At 55.3% G+C, this 14,974-nt stretch overlaps 1 protein-coding gene across 4 annotated transcripts; it reads right to left on the reverse strand.

The window, feature by feature from the left end:
• Nucleotides 1–2,253: 2,253 nt before the first annotated feature.
• Nucleotides 2,254–13,379, reverse strand: NYAP1 (neuronal tyrosine phosphorylated phosphoinositide-3-kinase adaptor 1). 4 transcript variants are annotated; one of them, XM_003587842.6, is made up of 7 exons: nucleotides 13,288–13,379; nucleotides 11,901–12,052; nucleotides 10,059–10,417; nucleotides 8,054–9,568; nucleotides 6,971–7,189; nucleotides 6,652–6,761; nucleotides 2,254–6,157 (listed from the first exon to the last, which is right to left on the reverse strand). In XM_003587842.6, exons 2-7 carry the CDS (start codon nucleotides 11,966–11,968, stop codon nucleotides 5,888–5,890), a joined length of 2,541 nt encoding a protein of 846 aa, XP_003587890.3. In that variant the 5' UTR covers nucleotides 11,969–12,052; nucleotides 13,288–13,379; the 3' UTR covers nucleotides 2,254–5,887. The 4 variants fall into 4 exon arrangements, with proteins under 4 accessions (XP_003587890.3, XP_059737592.1, XP_010817940.2 ...); XM_059881609.1 differs by lacking the exon at nucleotides 13,288–13,379 and adding an exon at nucleotides 13,004–13,091; XM_010819638.4 differs by lacking the exon at nucleotides 13,288–13,379 and adding an exon at nucleotides 12,562–12,986.
• Between the last annotated feature and the right edge of the window lie 1,595 nt (nucleotides 13,380–14,974).

Consider the following 14,974-nt stretch of genomic DNA (forward strand, 5'->3'; position numbering starts at 1 on the left):
GTATGGTGTTAGTTGTTAAAACTCAATGCCTGGATCCATTCCTTCATGGTAATACTCCAATTCTACAATTCTATCTTCATTTATTAGCTGGAATAGTCCCCAAAAGAAAAACTCCTCTTCAGTGGCATCATGGAGGCAGACAGATGCTTGACTTTTCCCTTTACTAACAAGTTTTCAAAATAACCAAGTGACGCTCTGGCATCGTCCACAGGTGAGCAATTTCTTGGTCATAACTCATGAATGAACTCATGAATTTAACCATATTCATCTTTCAATCTTTCGCAGTTCTTACCCTTCTTGCTGCTCAAATTATTCCATCCTTTGGCCACTGGGAATCTTTTCAGGTTTGCTCCTGAGTCTTTTTGACATGATCCTAGTAATCTTTGATAGAAATCTCCCTTCAGAGCTGAAATATGATCTCAGTGGGCAAAACGGGTCATGAAAAATAAGGCAGGGTATTATTTGAGGCCTTATTTTTCCTCTCCCCTTTGGTTTGAAAGCACTGAAGGTCTCCCCCACTCAGCTCCTGTCTCCTTGACTCCAATGTTCCAGAGCCCTCTCACCTTTGACTGTGCTGCCCAAGAGTTCCCTGCTTTGCTGGCGTTTCAAAAGTGGGAAGTCAGCATTGGAAGTGCCTTAGTAACCCCAGAAAGGAATGTAGAGTCCCAGGTGAGTTTGTTAACAGGTGTCATGTAGGCAGGTGGAGAAGGAAATGGCAACCCACTCCAACATTCTTGCCTGGAGAATTCCATGAATAGAAGAGCCTGGCAGTCCGTGGGGTCTCAAAGAGTTGGACACGCCGAATGACTAATACACACATGCAGGCAGGGCTGGGTCCAGGCTGACCTCGCAGGGGATAATCATTCCTCCAGCTGTTTTGTGAGGTTTATAATTCCAGTACACCCTGTTCTTTCAACTTCTAACCCTTTGCAGGCCTCTGATCTTGCAGAAGGGCTGCGTGCATGCTCAGTCATAGTGGACTTCACTCTTTGTGACCCCATGGACTATAGCCCGCCAGGCCCCTCTGTCCATGGGATTCTCTGGGCAAGAATGCTGGAGTGGGTTGCCATTTCCTCCTCTAGGAATCTTTCCAACCCAGGGATGGAACCACGTCTTCTGCATCTTCTGCACTGGCAGGCGGATTCTTTACTGCTGAGCCACCTGGGAAGCCCAGAGAGGCTGTGTAGCCCTGGCTCCAGTCAGCCTCAGCAGCCCGCCTTTGGCTGAGCCCCTCATACCCCGACTCTGTCCAGTCCTGCCTCTCACTCCAGGTTCTAGCCTCTTTATCATCTCCCTCATCTCCCTCTCTATGTCTCTCTTCATCCTCAAAGGAGACCCTGCGCTCTCTTATTCAATCTCAACAGCCCTCTCTAATTGTTCCCATTCTATAGATGAGGAAAGTGGGAAACTTAGATGTTTGTGCTGACCTGGAGTTTGAGCCATATGTGCCAGCTCCACAGCCACTGACACCTCATGCCTGCTCTGCCTCTTGGCGCTGAGCACTACTTACTTTTCTTTTTAAAAAATAATATCTCTGATTTTGGAGTGAAGACATACACATAAAAATACAAGCAGTATAATATTATTTTTTTGAAAGTAAAATTAAGACCCTTCTCTTCTCAGACCTCAAAATTATCACCATCAACCATTTGGTATATTTCCTTCCAGACTTACATAAACATTTACAAATAAATGGTTTTTTAAAAATGTGCTTTCTTTGTACTTTTCTGCACATTGCTTTATTCACTTATTAATGTATTGGGGACGGCTTCTTGTGTTTAGAACATCTATATTTCCTGCAATCTATTTAATGGCATCAGTTTTCCATTGTTAGCAAAAATCATTTAGTCAGTGCCATACCGGTGAACTTTGGGGTTGTTTCCCATTTTTCATTATTTCAAACAATGCTGCAATTAGCACCTTTGTGCATTTAGCTTTGCACACTTGTGTAAGTATTTCCGTAGGATAAATTCCTGGAAATGGAATTTCTGAGTCAAAACCATGAACATTTAAAATTTTCACAAATATATTTAAACTGACCTCCAGAGTCTATATTAGTTTACACTTACACAATGAATGCCTGTTTTCTGCATACTTGCCAGACTGATGTTGTGAATCTTTTTCAGTTTTATCTGATAGGTGAACAGTATTTTATTATTGTTTTATCTTGCATTACTTATTGTTAAGGTTGAACACATTTGTTGGTCATTTCTCTTTCTTGGGTGAATTGTCTATTCACGTCCTTTGTTCACCTTTGTTGGGTTTTTTTTTTCTTTCTCTTATCAGCTCACAAATGTTTCTTATATATCATACCAATCTTTTTCATATGTGTTAGAAATAGTTTCCTAGTTTATGTTTGTAGTTTGACTGCCATATGAAAGTTTTAGCTGTGAATGAAATCAAACATACAAGCCTTTTGGTTTATTTGTTACTTTTTAAAAAAATTTTTTATTGGAGTATAGTTAATTTACATGTTACTGGTCTTCATATCATTTTAGAAGGGCCTCCTCCCTCCCAAGGTTGTAAGAATGTTCACCCACTTTTCCCTTTTAATAATTTGTTTTTACATTTAAGTCTTTTGATGTAATGAATGGAATAGAAATCCAGCTTCCCACACTCTCCCTGGACTAGTTAGTTGTTTTAGGAAACAATTCTCAAATAATCTTTTTCCCACCATTCAAGTGCTACCTTTACCAGATACATGCTAAATTCCCGTGTGCATTTCCTGCTCTTTCTGGTGTCTTCTGATAGATCGTGCCAGTTCTGTGCCAATCCCAGCTCACATGCTTTAAATATATGGTAGCCAGGTCCTCCATTACTCATCTATTTCAGAAAGTTCACTGAACATTTTCATTTTTCTCATTATCATTCTGGATGAACTTTTGAACTGTTTTGTCAGGTTTCCCAAATTATCCTTTGGGGATTTAGAGACTGCATCAAATTTACTGACTTAGGGAAAACTTACATCTTTTACATTATGGTTTGGTAATAACTAGTAATAAGAACTAGTTAAACTAGTTATTACTCTGTAGAAATAGTTATTACTCTGTTTATTCAAGTCTTCCTTGGTTGAGTAACTCAAAAGACTTTAGTTTTATTGATTAATTGAATAGAGGTCCTATACTCTTATTAAAATTACTCTTAATATTTTATGATTCTAGTTGCTCTTATAAATGAGATAATTCCTTCCATTAATTTCCTAACTAATTATTAAAAAACTATTGGAAATCCTGCCATTTTCGATAACATGGATGGATCTCGAAGGCCTGATGCTAAGTTAAATAAGAAAGACAGAGAAAGGCAAATACTGTATGCTCTCACTTATATGTAGAATCTGAAAAAAAAAAAAAAAAAGAAAACCAAACTCATAGATACAGAGAATAGGTTGAGGGTTGCCAGAGGTTGGAGGGGGCAGTGGAGAAAAATGGGTGGAGGTAGTCAAAAGGTACAAACTTCCAGTTATAAGATAATTGAGTCCTGGGGAGGGCATGCACCGCATGGTGACTATAGCTAACAAAACTATATTCTATATCTTAAGAGTTCTCATCACAAGGAAAAAAATTCTGTGGTGATGGATGTCAACTAAACTTATCGGCGATGGCCATTTCACAAAACACACATATATCAAATCATGATGTTGTACACCTACATTGTTATATGTCCATTATACAATTTAAAAAAATGTAAATAATTTAAAAGCTATTCCTTGTTCTTAACTCTTATCTCTTGTCCACAATATCCCTTATAGAGCTCAGTCTTGGCCCTGAGTACCATCTTTATGTTGATGACTCCTAACATCCACATGTTTTTCAGCCCTCTCAAACCATTATTTTATCCCTAATTTGGTGTTTCCTAAATTTCAAATATTCTCACACCACTGTTATAATTTTTCATAATCTGAGTATCACCTGTACTATTATGTCTTTGCTTACTATTTTCTTTAAACCAACTCATTAAAAATATATTTAGCCTCATCTTGTGCATGCAGTAATCGACATAAATAACAAATAGTCTGATGTGCTGATTGTCATTTCTCTCAATATGCATGAAAAGAAATACAAAACTATTAAAGTTTTTCAAAGTGTTCTTCATATCACTTAAAAGACATCTCTGGTATCATCCATTATATTTTTGAATCTCTGGTCTAGCTGGTAACAAACCCGAATATTTGCCGTTGTTTCAGAATCAACATTCTTCCTTCAAAGTCCCTCTCAACACCTCTTTCCATGGGTCGTCAAGCTGACCATTTCCTCAGTCATCTGAGCGCCAACCTAGGGCTTCATGGATTCCCCCTGCAGCTTCTTCATCTCTAACCGGAGGATGTTTTCTTTCAGCTGCATCTTGCCATCTGTCCCTTGCCCTCCATTCTCTGAGGATCTCTTTGTGATCATCCTCCCTGGATTCCTTCTTGAGGACCAGCCTCTTGGGCTTTGAGGCCCCTCTTTCTGCACCAGCTTCATCAAGGTTGACTCACTGCCATCTGCATATTTAAACAAAACTGCTGCCCCCCACCCCAGCCCCGCAGACAGTCATGTTGTAAGCTTGGGACTTTCTCCCTGCTCATCCAAACCTTACCTGTACTTTTAGGTGCACTGTGCAGGAAGCCTTGTTAGAAGAGTCCAGCCCTCTCCCTCTCTTAGTCCTGGAGCATTGTCAGGAATCTCATACCCCTGAACAGACTACAAGCTGCTGGAGGGCAGGCTTCAGTCAGAATGTTCCTGCTGCCTTGGCGCAGGGCCAGCACACATCAGATGCTCAGTTAATGTCTGTGGAGTCAGTGCACGGTGGCATTCCCAAAGACTTACCTCCAGCTGCACCTCTCCCGCTCACTTGCCATAACCCTCCCTGCACAACCTCCAGCTCCCACCAACCAGGGGCAAGAGGGAAAACAAAACAGGTGTAAAAAAAAAAAAAAAAAAAGGCGGAGCGCACTGAAATATAAGAAGCCACTTCTAGGATCGTTAGTCTTTTAATATATTATTTCTGAAAAGAAAGGAATTAAAAAAAAGTTCCTGACATCTCTTCTGGGTTTGTTTTTTTTTTTTTTTAATTTAAATAAATACCCTGCCCGCCCCCCCCCGCCCCCACCCGCGAAAATTCCCCTCCTTCCCCATCATCCCGCCCATCCCTGGTGCTAGACTCTCACCCTGGAGCTAAATAAGATGCCCGGTGCAGAGCAGGCCAAGCTCACTACCCAATACTGACGACCGGTAAACACTGAATGAGCCCTCTGGCCCTCCCGACTCCACTCTCCACTCTTAGAGCCCCTCCCTTCTGCGGCTCCACTGCTCTCCAGACCTGTCTGTCCCTGGCTTGGCGGGGAGTGGACGGGGCGGGGAGGGCACAGCGTGGATGGCGGGGCCTCTGGGCACTGGGGAGAATGCCAACTTGGTTCCCTTTACTTGCCCACAATTCCCCACTCCTTGTTCAGGAGTGGATCAGACGGGCCCAGAATTGCCCACCAGACCGAAATAAACAACAAAATAATTACCACCTCCCCCACTCTCTAAGAGAGCCCCTTCTACCTCTCACTCTCTGTCCCTCGCTGACCCGCCCCCCCCCTTCCTCCCTGACCCTTCCCTCCTCCCCCATGCTGGCCTGGGGTGGGGAGGTCTACTTTGCTCAGAGGGGAGAGCAGCAGGAGGACCTCACTCCCAACTTCAAGCAACCCCTCCCTCACTTTTCTGGGGTTTGCGGCTTGGCACCCCAAGCCCGACGGGCCGGCCAACTCCTCGTCTCTGGGGGGCGGGGGTTAGGGTGGAGGGCAGCGGGGGCTTCTCCCCGGCTGCTCTCTCTCACCTGGTCCTTCAAGTGTCCCTCTTTCGAGGCCAGTCTCCGGGAGAGCCGGGCGCCCCGCCCGCCCCTGGGCCCCGGCCCCCCGCCCCTCTCAGATGGCCGTGTCCCAGAGGACTGTGTGCTGCCGGCGGCAGGGCGGCGTGCCGGACTTGCGGGGCTCGGGCCCGCGCCGCCAGCTGGGGAGGATAGGCATGCTCTCCTGCTTGCAGAGGCCCCGGTCGGGCCGGTGGCGCGCCTTGATCTCCTTGCACACGCAGCGCTTGCGCTCAATCACCTCCAGCAGCTTGCCGTCGCGCTCGCGGGCGGGCTGGGGCGGCAGGGGCAGCGGCAGCGGCAGCGGCAGCGGCAGCGCAGGCTGGGTCTGCACCCCCTCCTCCCGCCGCCGGCCCCCGACGGGGTGGGGTGGGGGAGGATGGAATGAGGGGGGTCAAGGACCTCAGAGACACCAGGCCCCGACCCCGCTGCCGAGACCCCACCAAGATCAACGCGTCGCCCAGAAACGAGTCTTCTCTTGCCCCCAAGGCCTCTTGTCCTCTCCCCCTGCGCCCTGGTGCCAGGCAAGGCCTGTCCCTGCCAGGAAGGGCTTGCCTCTTAAAAACTGTCTTCCCAGTAGAATGAATCCTTCCACCGTGGGAACGTCTTTTTCTAAAGGCACCAAGGCCCACTGAGGCCAGTGGTGCCAGCCTGGCTATGCAGGTTCACCCTCACCCCCTCGCTCTCCATCCATCCGTTCCTGTCGCTGGTGAGTCTGTGCCAAGGCCCCAGCCTGACCTCTCGCCTTTCTTCCCACACCAGGGTCTTCTTCCCTACCTGCTTCTTCACAAAGAAAAAGCCCAAACCGGTCTCCCTCCTCACCTGGCTCGGGGCATCCCTGGGCTGGCTGCAGGGCCGGGGGGTGTGGAGCGCGGCCTGCCGGACTCCGGAGGTGGAGGCGGAACGCCCCAGGCGGTAGCCTCCAGTGAAGTCTGAGGCAGAAGATTGAGGGTGAGAAAGGAAGGGGGCGCCAGGTTCCCCTCCCTCAATGACCTGAGGACAGGAGAGGCCCCTTCAGACTGACCCTAGTCTCATCTGAGGAGGGGATGGAGACCTGGTATTAGGAGGTAGGGCCCAGGACCGGGGCTCTGGGAGATTCCCTCAGCCCACCCCATCTGCGTGCGGGGGCAGACAGTGTCACCTCCGTTGCGGTGGCAGGCAGGGAAGGTCTGGCAGGGTATGGGCAGCGCCGTGCGGCCTCCTCCTCGGTCCCCTCCGTGGTGGATCCTGGCCAGCAGGCCCTCTGCCCCCTGGCTCCTCACCGGGATCCCTGATGCCAGAGGGCCTCTGTCCTCACGCTCCACCTTGCCTAGACCCTCAGCACTGCCATTCCAGGCCCGGGCACCATCCTCGATCTCTGCTGGGTAACAAGGAGAGCTCAGAAGCTGTACAATGGGAAGGGTCTTGCTGTCCCCCCAGCTACACGCACCGCGACCTGGCTGGACCAGGACAAAGAATTGCCCCGTTGCAGGTCACAGCCGGGAAGGGAGGGCCCCGACATCACACTTTACACACACACACACACACAGGAGGGATGCCAACCCTGGCATCACCCCTGAGCTGAGAATTGTAGATATTTACTGCTGCCAAACCCTTTTCCCTGTTCAGAGGGGTCTCCCCTACCCCAGCTTTAACTTCAGAACCCCTCCAGCCCCCTACAGGGCCAGAATGATCTCTGAAGTGGAGAGCAGTGGGGGCTCTTCCCTAGGAGAGGGGAGAATCCCAAATTCTGAGCTGGGGGAATGTCAAGGGGGGCCTTGGGGGAAGGGCTGCATGTGAACTAAGCTCATCTCTGAGTAGGCCTGGCAGAGCATTGCGTTGCCAGGCAACGGTAGGGGCCTCCCTCTCCTCTCCCTCTTGTCTGGATGGGTTGCCATGGTAACAGCTGGGAGGCAGCTGTGTTTAGCTCCTCGTGTGCGCACACTCACAAACACACACACCCCTGCAGCCCAGTGGAGGGAGGGGTGGGGAGTAGAGCAGAGCAGGACAGGACCGGAGGAGGAGACCAGATCCTGCCCCCTCCCCACTCCAGGTCTTCCTGCCCTGTCAGCGAACACACGGGGACCTCACCCCTTCAGTCTGCTGCATGTCCCCATCCCTCTGATCTCCCAGAAAAGTTCCCAGTTCAGGACAATGGGCTGTGGCTTCCAAGTAACCCCTTCAACACCTCCACCAGATCATCACAGACATCCCCCAGGCCTCCCCGTTCCCCCTCCTCACTCACTGTCCAGCTCTTTTGCCTTCCTCCCTCCATACAGGACCTTCCGCTGCAGAGCCCAGCCTGCCCCAAACGTCGAGGCGCCCATCTCTTCTTCCTCCTCTGGCGTCCCTGCGCTGGCGATGACGTGGGCACAGGAGATGCTGGCGAAGGCCCCCCCGTCTGTCCCTTGCTCTTGCAGCTGGATCTTGACCATGGGGGACGGAGCTCCCATCCCACAGCCCTTATTCAGCACCCCCCCAGCCTTGAGGCTCTCATAGGCAGGGGGTCTCTTGAGCCCAGCTGCTGCAGCTGGGTAGGTCCAGAGGGGGGTCAGGGGGCCTGTGGTTGGATCCGGAAGGCTGTGTGGGGAGGCCAGGCAGGCGCGGTGGTGGAGAACCCCAGCTGCTGCACCCAGAGCCCCACTGTGGGGGCTGGACTTCCCGGGCACAGGGGGCCTCGAGCTGGTGCACAGCATCCCATGGAGGACTGCGATTTCCTTCTCCGTCTTTGGCTCCCCAGCACCCAGGGGCGGGCCAGCTGGCAGGACGGAGTGCGTGGTCACCTTGACTGCTGAGTACACCATGGTGTAAGAGACGGCCTTGTCCTTGGGGGCGCCGGGGAGCAAGGCAGCCGGGGCAGGAGGGGCTGCTGGTGCCCCTGCCGCCTTGGGGCAGATCATGCTGTGGGAATTGGGGAGCTCCCGCTCCCCCCGGGGCTGGCCAGAGCCCTGGGGCGGCAATGGTGTTGAGTGGCTCCGGGCTCGGCCCGAGGGTCCCAGCAGCAGCAGGTTGGCAGCGGGAGGCGGAGGCGGTAGGGGAGGCGTCTCCCGCTCCCGGGCAGGCACTTGGGGAGCTGGGGTGGAGCCAGCTGGCTCCTTGGAGTGGCAGAGGACCGGTAGCCTCGAGACCCCGTCACCGGGGGTTCGGGAAGCAGACTTGGCTTGGGGGAAGGCCAGGAGCGGAGGCCGGTGCTGGAGGAGGTTGGGGAAGGGCGGGGGAATTTCACATGGAGTGGTCTTGGTGGGCGTGCCATCCCTTCGGCTCGGGAGGGCTGAAGCTGGCCGGCGGTGGGTGTGGGGCTGAAGGGCGTGAGGCTGGTGTGGCGTGGAGGCTGCGGTCAGTGCAGGGGCCCCATTGGCCCGGCCTTCCCCGGCCTCCTCGGGCAGCGGGTACTTCATCTCCTCATAGATGGCCTCACTCTCGTCCGAGTCCGAGTCAGCGCCAACGGGAGGGGTTGGGCCCCCACCCCCCAGAGGGGGCCCCGTCAGGCCTCCTCCACTCCGCCCTCCTCCCTTGAAGACATCGCCCACCATCTCAATGTACACGGGCTCTTCTTCCTGGGCGCCCGCCTCAGGGTCCCCGGCCATACAGGAGCCCCTGCTGAGGCGCTGAAGGGGCAGGTTCCCCCCTCGAGGGGAGGGGGCTGGGGGACAGGACTCATCGAAGGAGACCGACAGCTGGGTGTTGGGGCTTCGCCTGGGCTTCTGCGGAGGGACCTTCCGGCCTGACTCGCGGCCCTCGGGGGTTGGCTTCTGAGAGCCTGGGCAGGATGGGAAAGAGAACGAGACACCAGGTTCTCAGTCGGGGAAGGAAACGGGGAGACCCACTGTGGCCTCTTGACTCATCTGCAAGGACATTTCTGCCTCTTCATTTCCCCCAGCTTTCCTCAACTCACAGCGCCAGTGGGTTCCTTTCCTACCAGTTGGCCTTGGCGCCTTCTAAAGAACTTTCCAGAGTCTGCAGCTCGCACCCTCAATTCTGCCCCCCACCCTCAAGGCCCTTCAAGGCCACCCCTTTCCCAAGAAAGAACTTTTCAAGGAGCTTTTCCTGCCCTTGAATGGTTCATCTCAGGCCTTTCCAAAAAAGAACCCCCCCCCCACATTCCCTGTGAGAATGGAACCTTCCACTTCCTAGGTTCTTCCCTGAATGAACCCTGCAGGCAGGCCTCCTTTGGCCCGAAATGGATCTTCCCGGTTCCCCCTGGCGGGGATGGCGCGTGGGGCTGGGGAGGGGGGGGGGGGGTGTCTCACCTGCTTTCTTGCTGGGGGGCGTCTCTGCCCCCGACCCCGCCATGCTAAGCTTGGTGCTGGGGTGCCTCCGGGGCTTGGCGGGGGGTCTTCGGGTGCCGCCGTCCTCAGTGAGGCCCCCGCTGCCCCCCCCAGGCCCGCCCCCAACACTGTCCATGCTGCCAACCGAGTGGCAGGACAGGGAGCGCGGGGCCATGGCGCTGCGGCAGGGGTGGGGGGTGTGCTCCTGGGAGGCGGGCATCGTCATGAAGCCCATCCTGAGGGAGCGGCGCAGCGAGGCGATGTCCCGCACGCGGACGCCCGGCCCTGGGCCAGCCCCGGGCCCCGCCGCGGGGCCTGCGGGAGCCACCTCCTTACTGGAGCTGGGGAGAGAAGACCCAAGGGGAGCAGGGGTCGGGCCTCAGGCCTGGGCCTTCCGCTCCTCTTCCACCTCAAGAGCGAGGAGGAGCAGTGGGCAACCCTGGGGCCTCCCAGGGAGGAGGGCGGGGGCCGGGGTGGGGATGGGGAGAGGTCTAATCCCGAGGCCTTGAGAGAGGGAAGGAGACTGGACAGGGATGAGAGAAGGGGTGAGCCCTGTGCAGGGGGGCGTCCCTGGAGCTGGCGGGCCCCAGCGTGGGCACCGCACATGTGGACGGCTCGCAGTCGGAGAGAAATACCGGCGGGGGCAGCACAGCCCTGCGTGGCACATGCACCTGCCCCCGACCTCTGCTCCTTCTCCCTCTGACACGGGCCCACGCCCGGCCTCTGGCCTCCCCTCATGTCCGGCTGCTGCTGCGGCCTCCACTCCCACACCACGCGGGCGCCTCCTTTCCCAGGCCCAGACTGTACTGCCCGCTGCATCATCGGAGAGCCTCCCCCAGCTGATCTCTTTTTCCTCCCTGCCTCTCTCTCTCTCTCTCTCTCTCTTTCCCTCTCCCTCCGTTGTCATCCTCTGTTACCCTCCCAGGCTCACCCCAGTTCCCTTTCACTGTCCCTGAGCTTCTGTGTGAGTGAAAGGGGGGGCGGCTGGCGGGGAAGAGGGGCAAGCGGCTGTGGGGTGGGCTCTCATTAGGGCCCTGTCTACTAACCCTTCATTAGGGAGAGATCACTGCAGTGATAGCTCTGATTAATCTAATTAACAACAAGAATTAAACTCCACAGTTTCGAGGAGGGAGAAGGGAGCCAGGAGGTGGCTCTGACTCAGGCTCCAAGAGGCTGTGCCATCAATGCGAGTGAAGAAGAGAAGGGAGCAAGACAGGAGAGGGCAGGTGCCAGGTCCCTGGGGGGACAAGGGGAGGGGGCGAGCAGTGTGTGTGGGGGGTGTCAGTTCCAAGCCCTGGCTCTTCTGCAGGGCCCAGCCTGCATGTCCCCCACCACACACACACACACACACACACACACACACACACAATCCTGTCACTGGGAAGGGGCCAAGTGGATTGTCTCTGGTGCCCCTCAAATGACTCCATCCTGGACCATGAGGGCAGCAGGGCCTGCCCCTTCCAAGGTCAGGTGACAGGGGAACCAAGAGCCAGCCCCACACTGTCAGAGAGGAGATCACAGGCCAGAGGTGATCAGGAGGGAGTGACCTGGGCCTCTGGGGATTGGGAAGAGCCAACAGGGGGCCCCTGAGCCAGAAGCCCCCTCAGAGGCCAGGGCAGGGGCTGGAGCCAGGAGCCATGAGCAGGACAGAGACAGGGCGTGTGCAATTCCAGCAATTCTGTACTGAGCACAGACTCTGAGATCAGACTGATGACCAGGCTGCTGGGCTCAGGAAGGGCAGAGAGGGATGTGGCCCGGCTGGGTTGGGGTAGGAGAGAGCGGACGTGGGACAGAAGAGGGGGCACTCTGGGGCTGCAGCCTTACCTCCTCTTGGCCTCCTCTTCCTTGTGCTGCCTCCACTCCAGCTTGGTTTTTCGGTAGAGGAGGTTCATGTCGTGGGGCAGGAGGTGGGGGCTGGGGGGCCCTGCTCAGTGCCACCAGGCCCGGGGGGCGACCCTCCCTGGGTCCCGGATCCACTTGGTGGAGAGGGGAAAGGAAAAAAAGAAATATGTGGGGTGGGTCGGGGCCAGGAATGAATGAGAGAGAGAGAAAGGAGCAGAGATGTGACTCGGGTCCTCAGAGAGAGGAAAACAGATGCAGGCACAGAAAACCCAACTCCGCCTCCAGGACCCACAGACAGACAGACATGTATACAGTCACACACCCTGACAAAGGTGTCAGAGCCACAAAAACACACTCTGGAGTGATCAGACTGATACAGCTCCCCATCCTGTAAATCCAGCCTGATCCGCCACACAGACAGGCCCCACAGACCTACAGCAGCCCTGCAGGCGCCACACACACATTCAGACACAAACCACCGGGTCACGGCCCCATCTCTACAAACAGAGGACCAGACACACAAACTGACATAGGTAAACACAACTTAGAACAGCCAGACACAGAGACATAAACACCCCGACACACCCACAGCACACACAGACCTCCAGACACACACAGATCGGCTACACCGAACTGGACGTACCTATAGACAAGGAGTTATGCCGGGGCCTACTTGGCTACACTGCACCCGGCTGGGGAAGGGGGAGACAGTCAGACTCCCTACCCCTTCTTGGGACCTGAGTCTGGGGGGGTGGGGGGTTGTCATGGGGGTAGGGCGGGGACGCTGGAGAAAGGGTGCGGGCACTCTGAGTTGGGCACCTACAAGACCACCCATCCATGTCTCTCCATTCCCTGCCGACCCCCTCGCCAGACCTGTGCCTGGGCCCGGGCTTCTATCCACCCCTATTCCTGTACCCTGGCCCCTCAGCGGCCGTCCCCGCCTCCCTCGCTGATGGCCCAAATCACCTTCCTCCTCCAGGATCTGGGAGGCTCCCGGCTTCCTTCTCCCAGTCTCCGCCCCTCCCTCTCACCCGGGGGTCTCCAGTCTGGCCCCGTAGCTGCCTTCGGAGCGGCGGCCTCCATACCTGCTCCGGTTTCCCTTCCCCCAAACACACTCTCCTCTGCGCCTTCAGCCTCGCCTCTCCTCCTGGGCGCCCCTCCTCACTGCTGTCCTCTCCCTCCCCTGTCTGTTCCAAACCTGGTCAGCTTCATCCCCCTCTCCATCCGAAGGCCCCAGGTTCCCGGGCACCCCTCCCCTTCCCCTTGTCCTGCTACCCTGGGTTTCTCCGTCTCTCGCCCCGCCACTCCTCCCTTGTCCCCCCATCCCACCTCCCCGCACCAAGCCTCCCCAATTTCTACATCACCGTACCTGGCCTGCCGGGCGCCGGCCCCCCCATGCCGGGCTCCGCCCGGAGCTGGAGGAGGGAGGAGGAGAGACAGAGACCGGGGGGAGCCGAACAGGGCCCTGCCGCAGAGACAGCCCCGCCTCCGGGTCCGCCCCCAGACCCGCCCCCGGCCCCAAACCCACCCTTCCACACCCTCCGAGGACGGAGTGGGAGCGCTGGGGCTGCGCTGTGCCGCTAGGCTGGGGTAGGGGGCATGGACCCAGCGGAGCCCGCGGGGGGCACTTGGAGATTTGGGGGACCCGGAGCCAGCGCGCCCCCGCTTTGGGGCGTCCGCTCCTCGCCGCCCCTCGCCCCTGCCCAGCCGGGCCGCGCTGGGTTCGGTGTCCAAGGCCCCGGCGGAGCAATCGGGGGTGCGGGGTGCCGCGCGCAGCGGCGCCCCCCAGCGGCGGCCCGGGGCCTGCACACACGCGCGTATCCCGTGCGCCTGGCGCTCCCCGGGTGCGCACCCCGCGTCCGGCCGGGGCGAGGCTGCGGCTGCGGGGCCCGGAGTGCAGTGAGGCGGCGAGGCCGGCAGGGGGGGCCGGTTTCCGGGCGGAGGGGCTCTGAGAGTCGGCAGCCGGGCCATCCGCGTCTTTGTCCAGCAGGGGGCGTGCTCCCTTGTCCGCGCCTCGTCTTCCAGCCGCCCCCCCAGGTACAGGGAGGGCAGCGAGGCTGTTTCGCTGGGTGCTCATCGCTTTATCCCTGCAGCTTCCCAGGAGTCCAGACCTTGTTTCACCGCCTGGGCTAACGTCTTCTGCCCATACGCCCCCATGGCCCAAGTCATCCTCCCAGTAACCTTTGACTCCACCAAATCATGAATACAGCTTTGTAAGTCGTAAATTGCCCCACATTTAATAGAGGGCATTATAAATGCCCCTGGGAGAGTTAACACATCAAAATACGTAACTATGGTTTCAATATTTACACACTTTGGTGTGAATAAACTTTTATCTATTCACTCAACAAACATTTCCACAAAGACCATCAATGTCCCTGGGACTGTAGACACGGAGGAGCCTAAGTTGATGCCAAGTGTCTGAGTTGGTGGGAAGGGGAGGATTCAAAGATAAGTTTGAATAGTTTGTAGCTAGTCATCGCAGAAGGAAGGAGGCTCTGGGGGCGGAGCCGCGGGGCTGTGTTGTGAATTTTGCCAGAGGGGAGAGAGTGGGGTGAGGGGTTGTGTGGGAGGCTGTTTCCTGGACCTCACCACTTGGGAGGCCTCGGGATCTGGCTGTGGTAGCCGTTGTTGCCATGAAGAGAGAGAGAAAGGAGTGCAGATGCATGTTAACAAAGAGATAAAGAAGAAATATATAAACTGGGGGGAAGGGGTTTGGTTTTGTTTTTGCTTAAAGGGTGGTTAAAATTTTCCATGAGCTAACCTGAGGAAGGAAGGACGGGTCAGCTAGTCTCAATGGCGTCAAATGCTAGGCCTTGGGCAAGTAACCCAAGCCTCAGTTTCCTCAGCTTAGACACTGGAGCTCAAAACTCACCCCATGTCTGCCCTGGGCTGTTTTGAGAATCCATGAGCTAATTATGTGAAATGGACAAATATGAAGAATTTTAATATGCTTGGAAAGAGTTCCATATGACCAACCTGGGAGTGGCAGCAGATGTGGTCATTAAACCCTGCTTTTGCTGAAACAGTTCCCTTCAGAATGTTGCCAAGCAGAT

Source organism: Bos taurus, chromosome 25 (genome assembly GCF_002263795.3).
Source record: "Bos taurus isolate L1 Dominette 01449 registration number 42190680 breed Hereford chromosome 25, ARS-UCD2.0, whole genome shotgun sequence".
NCBI classification, from domain to species: domain Eukaryota; kingdom Metazoa; phylum Chordata; class Mammalia; order Artiodactyla; family Bovidae; genus Bos; species Bos taurus.

Excerpts from the sequence above, each read along its gene's own strand:
- NYAP1 (XM_003587842.6), bottom strand. The coding sequence starts at position 11,968 with ATGAACCTCCTCTACCGAAAAACCAAGCTGGAGTGGAGGCAGCACAAG. Across the intron at positions 10,418-11,900 it reads GAAGAGGAGGCCAAGAGGAG|CTCCAGTAAGGAGGTGGCTC; the intron begins GTAAGGCTGCAG and ends TTCTCTCCCCAG. Across the intron at positions 7,190-8,053 it reads GAAGGCAAAAGAGCTGGACA|CAGAGATCGAGGATGGTGCC; the intron begins GTGAGTGAGGAG and ends CTTGTTACCCAG.